Source organism: Panicum hallii, chromosome 3, assembly GCF_002211085.1.
Source record: "Panicum hallii strain FIL2 chromosome 3, PHallii_v3.1, whole genome shotgun sequence".
Lineage (NCBI taxonomy): Eukaryota > Viridiplantae > Streptophyta > Magnoliopsida > Poales > Poaceae > Panicum > Panicum hallii.
Window position 1 is genome coordinate 5,318,234 of NC_038044.1, and position 10,743 is coordinate 5,328,976.

The window sequence follows — 10,743 nt, forward strand, 5'->3', positions numbered from 1 at the left end:
TTCCATTTGCCCTCATGGTAACACTGCTGCTGCTTGAAGATTGGTGAAGATTCGCGAGCGGAGGGATTTTCCCTGTTTCCACTAGGCCGTAGCCGATTTTGCATGCACGCATCTCTCCTTGTTGGGACTTTGAGAGAGTGCTTCAGCTAATCAGCTCATCAGTCTCAAGGAAAGCGCAACGTATTTTGTGGTACACTTATCAGAAACGACATTCGACCAGAGGGAGTATCACGCCATACGGGAACAGAAACTCCCTGCCGATTCTTTGACATTAACTGTTCCCAGCATTTTCATTACATAAAAAATGACTCAAATGCATTACTAGTTTAACAGGCTCGGCAGAAGCTTGACTGCAGAAAAAATATCTGTATAAAACATGGTCCGGTTCCATTCAATGGCACGACTAGGCAGCATCCCCTCTTCTTGTGGCTGCATCCCAGCCAACTAGCATCTCCACCCCCCCAAAAATGCCCCCAATACAACAAATAATACGATTATTACAACAACAATAATTGGCATGTAAACTAAGGTAAAAACTGGTCCAGAATTGTCCCTACCAAAACCAACTACTGGAGTGTCAAAGCAGCTGGAATGTTATTATGATAGGATGGAGCGATCAACCCCACTCTGATATGTAGATCTTATATGCCAATCTTCTTCTCGAACTTCTGGATCTGATTCAAGAATATCCAGGTCATCTGCACAAACAGTATCATTCCGTGAGCATACCACAAGAGTCAACAGACTAGAAGACAATGTAAAAAAAAAATGGACTGTCCAACAGAGTATCACCAAGCATTTTCCCTTACCATGACATGGGGCGCAATCCTGACACAGTACACCGGGAAGCCAGTGTAGAACTTGAATGGCCCGCCACTCTTGAAGGTCTTCATGGCACAGTCCAAAGAACCTGTGTACGGGTACTTGCCATTGACATCAGGTTGCATCTTCTGAATCTGTGTCTTCACGTAGTCAAAAGGCAAACTGCATGCTGAGGCGAAGAATCCAGAAACAGCACTGGCTCCTGTAAACAAATTCGATGATTGCATCATGAAACCGATTGGCCTAACATGGCTACATATAGAAACGGATGGAAATATGCAAACATGAGCGTTGTAAAATGAGTGATAACAAAAGATTTCGGGTAACATCCCATACATGTAGGGCAAAACGTCAGTTGCATAAGATAAGAAAATGGGCATTCGATTTCAGTATCATAGCACACAATGCACAAGGCACCAGAATCTTACCAATGACAGTAGAAACTTCTCCTGCACCAAATTTGTCCCTAAATAGCTCGACACTCTGGTCATAGGAAGCAAGCATACCCATGTTCAATGCCATAGCTCTCACAACAGTAGGGCCTGCACCCTTCCAAAGTGCAAGGATTCCCTCATCAGCGGAAATGCGGTAGAGAGCATGGAAAGCATTCTTGTAGTTGCGCCTTTGTGCAGCTGGCAGGGTCGAATCAGCTTGCATCCTAATGAGTGCCAAATCAGCAGGGCTACCAACACAAGCACCAATTGCTCCAGCAGTAAGACCAATAAAAGCTTTCTGAATTAGTGGCAATGGCTTTCCCTCATTCTTTTCAACTGCTTTGTTGGTTAGAACCCTGAAAAAAGGTACCCAAGTACAAGGTTCATAATTAAATATAGAACAATTGTTGGAAAGAAGGCAAAAATTTACTTCAAAACCAAGCTAAAACAGCTCAAAAAATTCATAGCTGGTCTTAGATATGCATGCATGACCTTTGGAAAATAAGGGGGTCTGGCAATGTTTGTTCACACTATATAGTATAGAGATAAAAATTACAGCAACTACAAGATCATATTATTCACACAAACAAACAAAAGAGAAAAACTGAATTTATAGGCCCCTTTGTGGAAAAAGAAATTTATATTAACATCAAGCAAAACTTTTTAATAGCATTATTCCTTTGTGAAAAATCATCATACAAAAACAATGCAGATGAACAAAAACCATCAATCTCATGGCACTCCTTTAAGGTCAAGTCATATTTGACGACTGCACAGCTCATCAGACAAAGTTAATTAACCACAAAAAGCTAGCAATATTTAGATGCAATCCCAACAGCAACTTGAGGCCGTTCTTCACATTCAAATGGAAATCATATGCTATGACAAGCAGATCTTGGTCCACAGATTTATGTCCAAGAAAATAAAAAAGGTAACAATAAGTGAAGTTAACATTAAAGAACACAATATACAAACCTGAAGGATCCAAGACGAGCAGTCGTGTATGTCGCTTGCCTTAGCAAACCGGCGGACAGACCCTGCGAAGAAAAATATACAAGAAGTTTAGCAATATGGCAATGCAAGATACCAATTAATTGAAAATGTCATATGGAACACAACCACACTAGCTCAATGTTCTGTACTGTGCAAGATAGAATAAAATTGCCACACCTTGGATGCATAAGGTCAAGCAAAGATCCTAAGCTTAAAGCACGCAACACCATGTACTGGATTAAAAATGCACAGATAACATTATGAATATCTAAAATGAAAAAACATAATCTTCTAAAACCATAGGGTCAAATCCTCAAATCTAGTACATTCTCCGGCTTCTCTTGAACAAAATATGCCAATTGTAGAAGCATTGGATCAGTAACCAAGAACATATACAAGGACTTTGTAAAACGAAAAGATTAAAAGCAACCAGAGAAACAAACCTTGTAGAAGGAACGGATCCCCTCATTAGCAAGCATGTTCTTCGTGACCTGACCAGCAGAGCCCTCACCCAACTGGATCCTGACCTGAAACCAGAAAAACAATAAGAATTACAAGTTGGGCTGAATAGGACTCCACGTCCCAAGGGTGATATAGTATAAAGCTCCAAAAGACATGCCACCAAGACTTTGACAGTGACATCTACTAAGCCAATTTTCAAGTTGGAACAGAATTTGAAACATGTAGTTCCCTTTCACCATGACCTAAGGTTCTTTTCAGGGGGCAAGCATCATAAATCATGTCAGTCCATTGAAAGAATTCCATCAGGAGCGGATCTTCATCAATAAATTAATTGTCAATCACAATATGGTTCTATTTGATCAACTCCACTCAAACCTAGGGCCAACCAAAGACTATTACCCGAATTGCAGCAATCCTCTTCCAAGAGAAGATCACAGGGAATCTAATTAGCAACAAACTACTAGAAACGAAATCCAGTTCGATGGTCAGTTAAAGACTTCCATAGATACCCAGATCTTACCCAAATGAGAACCGAGCGTGCATGCCCACCTCACATCAGTTCAGTCACAGTACACCCGATCTCCATGGATCTAAGTGACCCAAGCAAGCTAATTCTACCATTTATTAACAACAGATCGCGCGGCCGACAAAACGTATAGCTTCAATCCCACCAACCCACGGATACACGATCCATTTCCGGCAATTCTCACGGATCTAATGCTAGCCGCACCGAAACACCCGACACCGAGCTCAGTTCCACTGCTCTGACCGCAAGGCCACCCTGAATTCCCCAGATCCAACCTCCAGAGCGCAAATTCCGCGGGTACCCATCACTCCGAGCAGCAAGCATCCGCCATCACTGTAGATCTACGCCCGCCAACCCCCGATCCCGCCACCCAGCTCACAGACACACACACCACCAGCTACTAGGAGGACGCCGAACGGGGGAGGGAGCGGCGTGGTGCGGTACCTTGACCATGTCGATGGGCTGGATGACGCAGGTGGCGAGCATCCCGGAGGCGCCGCCGTTGACGAAGGGCTTGATCGTCTTCCAGACGCCGGTGGCCGCCACCGCCGTCTGCTGCTGCTGCTTCGCGTCTGCCATCTCTCTCCCCCCTTCCGGATCGGGCTTGCGCTGCGCTCGGCTCGGCTCGGGGAGGGAGCGGAGCGGACGAGGCGGCGAGAGCGAGAGGGGGGGGGGGGGGGCGGAGCAGGGGAGGCGGCGGCCTAGATCACTGGGCGGCGTTGCGCTTTATTAACGCGACGGGGAAAAAAAAAAGAAAAATGGTTGCGGGTTGCGGCCAGCCAGCCGGGCGCGCCGGGGCCTCGTGAGCGACGTCGCGTGCGGGATCGCCCGGTTCGGCGCGTGGGCGCGGCGCACGGACGTTGGGGTGTCGACCGGTGGCCGCGTGTGGGGTCGGAGGGTGGGTGGTGTGGTGTGACTTGGGAGGCAGGGGTGTACGGGCTCGGTCTCTGGAGCAAGTGAGGTGCGGTAGTGGGGCCCGGTGGCAGATCCAACTTGCGGCTGCGGTGCGAGGCGAAGTCGGGGGGTGGGCCACGGAGCTCGTGCCCCCCGTTTACGCCTCCGGGAAAGCGTATTTGCGCTTGTGCCGCTGTGGTTGGTTGATTGGTTCATTGGTTGGTTAGCGCGGTAATAAAAAATGGTGTGCTTCGCTTGGTGTCCAGTGACGAACTACTAGCATGTTTGGGGGGGCCGGCTTGAAAAGGCTGGCTTTGATCCTTCCGGTTCCAAAAGGACAAAATAGATCCATGATCACATGGTATTTACCACTCGTTAATCTCAGTCCGCATATCCCAGATCTGGTTACCAGCACCAGTGACCACATCCCTCGACAGATTAACCCACAAATTACAGTGTGAATGAATCCCAATTCATGTTTGGGAAAACCCCGCATGACTTGAGTCTCGAGAGTAAAGGTGTACACTTCCTTTGTTCCTAGATCATCGTCGAAGAAGTGATGGCCAGTTTTTTGTAATGAGAGGATTGCATGCGAGACTATTACATTGCCTTTTGCGGAAAGAAGACTATGATCGATGTTTTAGCATTCATAGGAAACAGATGGAAGCACAAACATAAAAGTAAAGACGTAATCTAGGAGAAGCTAGGTGTGTTTTCATTAGGAAAGAAAAGTAGGTATAAAACTTGAGCTAAGGAAAGGTTGAGATGCACAACACTAAATTCCTGAGTTAACTCACTTCCTGACTTTGTGCCATGTGGATCTGCTGATCCACTAGATATATTGTTCAAGTATACAGAGAATATTCCTACTTGAGCACTAACAATTTTTTACTACCAAATACATCAGGATCACGAGCTTTTTATTTGCCCCCTTTGCTTTTTATGTCCACTGAAAAATGCCCCCGAGAGGAGATTCCTCGTCGAAATGTCGTTTTCTTTGTATAAACTAAAGCTGATGCTTTTCCTGTTGACCTTTTAGATTTAGAGGGCCACATGAGGTGCAAAGTATCGCGCAGATAGTGCAGCACCACTCGTCATGTGAACCGAAGGTTGAGTCGGCTGTCTCAAACACTTGAGCTATGGATTTGTCACCTGCGCCTCTTCTGATCTGTCACTTTGGGCGCATTTTCAATTTACGGATCGAAGTCGCCAAGGTAAGCTGAAAGAGGACGGGAATCGTGAGATACAATTTTGTTGTAACGAACAAGACATTTTGAACATGCATTGAGACCCTTGTAATTAGATTGATATTTTCAATGCTTGGCTAATGAAACATATCGCCGTTAATAAGCATGCATGGTCACCGCAAAATGGACCAAAACTAATTACAGATCGAACTGGCTGGCATAAACTAGTGAAAAAGAATCACAGCACTATTATGCAGCAAAATTCAATTCTTTCAAAACTGTGGTCCATATCAACTCCTTTTCCACTACACAATTCAAAACTATTGCCAAGAGTTCTCTTTGACTGGCTAAAGGGGATTCCACCCCCTCTAATTGCCGGAAGTATTTCAGCTAGTGTCATAGGACTATTTCTCAAGAGTAAAGAGAGAAACTGAATGCCCACAAGCTGAGAAATTGTTTTACATCTCCCAGTGTCTTGGACCTTGGACCTATACGTCCATATCAGAAATGTGGACGTTATTCAGATTTAGACACCAGAAATTCAGCTTTGCTTTTGATTCAATCCATGTTCGTCAACCAACCTTTTTGGTCATTTGCCGTGCAAGCAATGGATGTCAGATCGTAAGGCACATCGCCAAACTGATACACGTAATCTTGGCGAAATAAAGTTGTTTGAGCCGTGCAGAGAAAGGTTGAGAAGCCGTTTCTTGCGCTCATGAGTCATGCGCCATTTCCTTTTCATTTCATCAGAAAGTGTAATATGAAAAGCCTGAAAGGGTGTGCCCATCACGGATTTATGTGTTTGCGCCCCTAAATCATACTGGTCTGGTCATTTCCCAACGAGAACATTTTTCTGTGTTCAAGTCATCCGAGATAGCTGCCGATTTGCAATTTCGGTCCCTTCAAGTCCGAAGCGAGAGGATGCTGTGCTCATTCTACGGTGGAAGAATTATACAGCAGTGTAATTTGACCTTGTATGCCCCTCAAAAACTATGTATGCAAATTCAATAACCTAGCATTAGTATAAAGTTTAGGCCGGCTTCTTGCCTGCCATAGTTCCAAAAAAAAAAACAAATTCTTTTGACTGGTACCTGCACAGTTCAAATGTTGCAGTTCATATTTCAAACGATCTAAAAGCAACAAAGAGGTTTTGTTTCTGACTTTCTCTTTCGGGTCGATGTTTTTCTTTGAAAAATTCAGAAAAGCGCACCTATCCACAACATGGAGCAGTTTTTTCGTTTGAATTATTTACCGCAAGCACTTCCGCTGCCTCCCACCCGCTGACAGGTGGGGCCACTTACTCCTCGCTGTCCCCGACCTCGGGTTCCGCGCGTAGAAAATGAATCACACCCCTGCGCTGCAGTGATGAGCCCACTCCCAAACCCACCCAAAAACCCTCGTCGCCTCTTCCTCCAAATCACTCGCTTGATCTCCCCTTCCCCAGCTCCCTGTCCCCGTCCCCAATCCCTCGACCCTAGGGTTCCGGCCACCGCCCGCACCAAATGTCGGACGCCGGCGGCGGCGGCGAAGAGTACAAGCGCGAGGAGTCGGTTGCCCTGCTGGTCATAGTCTCCCTCGCAGCACTCTCTCTCCTCTCCCTCATCGCCGCCTTCGCCTACTACTGCTACATAACCCGGAAGGTCTCCCGCCGCCTGCACTCGCTCCAGCCCCCCAAGCGCTCCGGCTCCCCTCCCCCGCCGCCTCCGCCGGCACTGCCGCCGCCGCAGCAGCAGGGAAAGGAAAGCCCGTCCAGCAACTCCGCCAGCGATGGGGCCGGAGCGGCGGCGGCGGGGATGGCGGCGGTGGTGGCCGGGGAGAGGGGCGTGCAGGTGTTCAGCTACCGGCAGCTGCACGCGGCGACCGGCGGCTTCGGGAGGGCGCACATGGTCGGGCAGGGCAGCTTCGGGGCCGTGTACCGCGGGGTGCTCCCCGACGGGAGGAAAGTCGCGGTCAAGCTCATGGACCGCCCCGGGAAGCAGGGCGAGGAGGAGTTCGAGATGGAGGTAAAAATAAAATTTTTGCGTTTCGATCGAGTCCTTGCTCCCCAGCTGTGAATCCACCACGTCTTCTAGTGTGCTTCCCAGTTGGTAGATACTGGATCTGGCCATTGAGCCTTGGTGAAGTTTCTGCGGTCCATGCGGACGCATTGCGGGGCTTCGTCGGTGGAAATGGGGTCACTGTGCGTTGGGGCTTTATGGGGTTCGTCGCTTGTTTTAAAGATCATATTCTCTTTCTAAAAATGAAGCAGTCGGTTGCGTGGTGGGTAAGTGCGAATTAGTACTCTATAGTTTCACTAATTGTAAAAAATTGGCGTGTTTCGGCCGGGTACTTGAGGATTCTCGATTGTGACTTTCAGCACTTTGGCTTGTTTATTTAGTTAATAGTTTGTAAGCGACTAAGGTGGTGTCTCTTGCAGTATTTTTACGGGGAGGGTGGTATAATCTTTTTTATTTGATCTGGAGGTTGGTGAAATTGAAATCAATTTGGTATGGTGTGGGTAAAATTGAAACTACTGAGTCCTGAATCCTGATCCTGTCCATGCTGGTTTGTTAGTGATACCTAACTGTATAATCTCTTCGAGATCTTCATGTACATTGGACACTTTGTCAGTCAACTGGGAATAGGAACAGAAGGAACCACTCCCCTTTGGTTCCACCAATGCTTCAAATGCCCCAATTTTTTTCATGGGGATAGTAGTAAACCAACAACTATAAAACAATGACCTTGTTACCGGGATAGTGCACAGGGTTGATCTCTGATAAAAAATAGCAGATTTGACAACAAGCAGCATATTGAACTCAGTAACCAGCAATAAATACTTGCCAAGCAGGGAGGCGAACACACTTTTGATGTGCTAGCAGCTAGCTGACTATAGGAACAAGACTATATTTATAATTAGCATTAGAGAAATCTATGGATGTAATGCTGTTGTTTAATCAGCTATGCTAACTTGGTAATGGAGTGAGAGGAGCTTTCGTGTATGACTGAAATGTGATTCATTGATTCTTCCATTTGGGATGGTTCACATATAGTGCATGGACCAAAAATTTTCCCTGCAAGTCTTGCAATATTTTCTGAACATTTGATGTTTTTGTAGGTGGAGCTGCTGAGTAGGCTCCGATCGCCATATCTGTTGAGCCTGATTGGCCATTGTTCTGAAGGTGGACAACGGCTACTTGTGTATGAGTTCATGGCCAATGGGGGTCTCCAGGAGCATCTCTATCCAAGCAGAGGTATACCCATTTGGCACCCGCCAATTAAATATTTTCCTACAACTTAACACTGATAATTTTGGTTTTAACACTGTTAATTAATACAGCTTCTTTATGCCAACTGAGAGTTCTGAAATGTTGTTGCTTTAGGTTCCTGTGGTGGGATCTCAAAATTGGACTGGGATACAAGAATGAGAATTGCACTTGAAGCAGCAAAAGGTTTGGAATATCTTCATGAGCGTGTTAATCCACCTGTCATACACAGAGACTTCAAGAGCAGCAATATTCTTCTGGACAAGGACTTCCATGCAAGAGTTTCAGACTTTGGTCTAGCCAAACTTGGATCTGATAGAGCTGGTGGTCATGTCTCAACTCGAGTTTTAGGCACACAAGGCTATGTTGCGCCCGAGTAAGACTAGTCTAATCTAATGCTCATTTAGCATTTTTTTAACTTAACTGTTTGCTAAACCAATTGTGCAAGATCATAAGTTTGATACTGGTTTGCCATTTGTGCAATCACTTTCTTGTTCTAACTTCTAACCAACTCATTATACTGTCTCTAATATGATGCACATGCTACAAATCTATGTAGATACGCATTGACTGGGCATTTGACTACCAAATCAGATGTGTACAGTTACGGTGTTGTGCTCTTGGAATTGCTTACCGGCAGAGTACCAGTTGATATGAAGAGGCCTCCTGGAGAAGGTGTTTTAGTGAATTGGGTAAGTATAACATTAGATGATCAACCGAGTTACTGATTGATGTATAGCTTTGCTTTGAGCTGTTTCTTGCCATCTTGGAGCATAATATTGATGTAGTACTGTTAAGTTAATCTAAAATGAGTATCCCTTAAACTGTAAAAGTTTAAGGTTGTTGCCAAAGCAAATCGGATGTACACATGTACTTCAATTTCTTATAAGGAGTTTAGCTCATGGATTTGTTCCTCAAGGCCATTGACTTCAAATTGTCTCTACTCCTATACTTAGATTTTTATGTACCATCTCATGGCATGTCTTCATTAGAATCCACCTGTCTCTTGTCCTTGTACTTACTAGGTAGGAAAATGTCAACTTTCATGGTTTATTTTTCAAGTACCAAGAGTGGTATTTGAATGCTACATATATCTAACCAGTCACTTGTTGAATTAATGCAGGCATTACCTATGCTCACTGACCGAGAGAAAGTTGTGCGGATCTTGGATCCAGCATTGGAAGGCCAATACTCCTTGAAAGATGCTGTCCAAGTGGCTGCCATTGCTGCAATGTGTGTTCAACCAGAGGCTGACTATAGGCCACTAATGGCCGATGTAGTACAGTCATTGGTTCCTCTTGTCAAGAACCGTTCTGCTCAGAAAGCTTGCAACCCCAACATGCAAGCATCGAAGCCACTCGACTAGAAAAGCAAGTCTTTAATATGCAGTTTGGGTCTTCTCTCTCTGAAACTCCTCTCGTCTATAACTAACTACCACTGCTGAGACAATAAGACCAGCATGTTTCTTGACATGGTCCTCTTGCTCTGCTGGCGATCTCCTGATTTTGTAAGGTGCGTCGTGAGTTGGTAGGTTTCGAATTCATGGGAATTTGGTTGGAGAGTCCTGAGAGCTTATTTGAGTTTCAAGGCAGGTTTCAGTCATGTGTAATTTATTAGTCATGTTAGGTCGTTGGGATCGGTACGTGTGGTTGTGGGGAGTTCATCATTAGATGGTAGTGTTTGGTATGAGCTTGCAGTACTGTGTTGTAGAGTACTGCTTGACTTTCGTTTGGCTTGTCAGTTATGTCAGGAAATTAGCTTAGAAGATCCTTGTCCACTTGTAGGGGGTCTGTTAAGCTAAATGCACTGTAATCGTCGTAACTGAGAACTATCGTCCTTGGAGTTCATATATATGTAATGTATAGTAGGTCTCTGGAATTGGTTTCAAAATCTTTTGCTGTTTCATTACCTGGTTTTTACCTAATCCTGGCGGATCTTTTTTACGCTTTCTACTGAGTCAGAGAGTAGAATATAGGCAACAAAAAGGAAAAGATCTGTCCAAGAGAACATCACAATGTCGTTCAGGTTACCTGGGTTCATATGTGTTCAGTCACCTAACACTCTTTCCCTGCCAAGGGTGCTAAACTATAGGGTTAACACTCTTTCCCGACCAAGTGTGCTGTAGACCCTCTTGGTCTGAACTCGCCTCCACCGATCGGTCAGGGTGGCAAAATTCCCGT

At 45.4% G+C, this 10,743-nt stretch overlaps 2 protein-coding genes across 2 annotated transcripts; one reads left to right on the forward strand and one right to left on the reverse strand.

The window, feature by feature from the left end:
• Window positions 1-303: 303 nt before the first annotated feature.
• LOC112888046 (mitochondrial dicarboxylate/tricarboxylate transporter DTC-like) lies at window positions 304-3,921 on the reverse strand. The gene is made up of 6 exons (XM_025954381.1): window positions 3,682-3,921; window positions 2,693-2,776; window positions 2,232-2,293; window positions 1,251-1,612; window positions 810-1,024; window positions 304-698 (listed from the first exon to the last, which is right to left on the reverse strand). The coding sequence occupies exons 1-6, from the start codon at window positions 3,814-3,816 to the stop codon at window positions 642-644; spliced, it is 915 nt and encodes a 304-aa protein (XP_025810166.1). The 5' UTR covers window positions 3,817-3,921; the 3' UTR covers window positions 304-641.
• Window positions 3,922-6,746: 2,825 nt separating this feature from the next.
• On the forward strand, window positions 6,747-10,471 carry LOC112888041 (probable serine/threonine-protein kinase PBL7). Its single transcript, XM_025954375.1, has 5 exons — window positions 6,747-7,321; window positions 8,416-8,551; window positions 8,681-8,939; window positions 9,123-9,255; window positions 9,687-10,471. The coding sequence occupies exons 1-5, from the start codon at window positions 6,821-6,823 to the stop codon at window positions 9,927-9,929; spliced, it is 1,272 nt and encodes a 423-aa protein (XP_025810160.1). The 5' UTR covers window positions 6,747-6,820; the 3' UTR covers window positions 9,930-10,471.
• Window positions 10,472-10,743: the final 272 nt, after the last annotated feature.

Bases quoted from the DNA above. Each gene is read 5' to 3' on its own strand.
- LOC112888041 (XM_025954375.1), top strand. From the start codon at position 6,821: ATGTCGGACGCCGGCGGCGGCGGCGAAGAGTACAAGCGCGAGGAGTCG. The intron at 8,552-8,680 runs GTATACCCATTT...TTGTTGCTTTAG, and splicing joins GCATCTCTATCCAAGCAGAG to GTTCCTGTGGTGGGATCTCA. The intron at 9,256-9,686 runs GTAAGTATAACA...GAATTAATGCAG, and splicing joins AAGGTGTTTTAGTGAATTGG to GCATTACCTATGCTCACTGA.
- LOC112888046 (XM_025954381.1), bottom strand. From the start codon at position 3,816: ATGGCAGACGCGAAGCAGCAGCAGCAGACGGCGGTGGCGGCCACCGGC. The intron at 2,777-3,681 runs GTACCGCACCAC...TTCTGGTTTCAG, and splicing joins AGCCCATCGACATGGTCAAG to GTCAGGATCCAGTTGGGTGA. The intron at 1,025-1,250 runs GTAAGATTCTGG...ATTTGTTTACAG, and splicing joins AGAAGTTTCTACTGTCATTG to GAGCCAGTGCTGTTTCTGGA.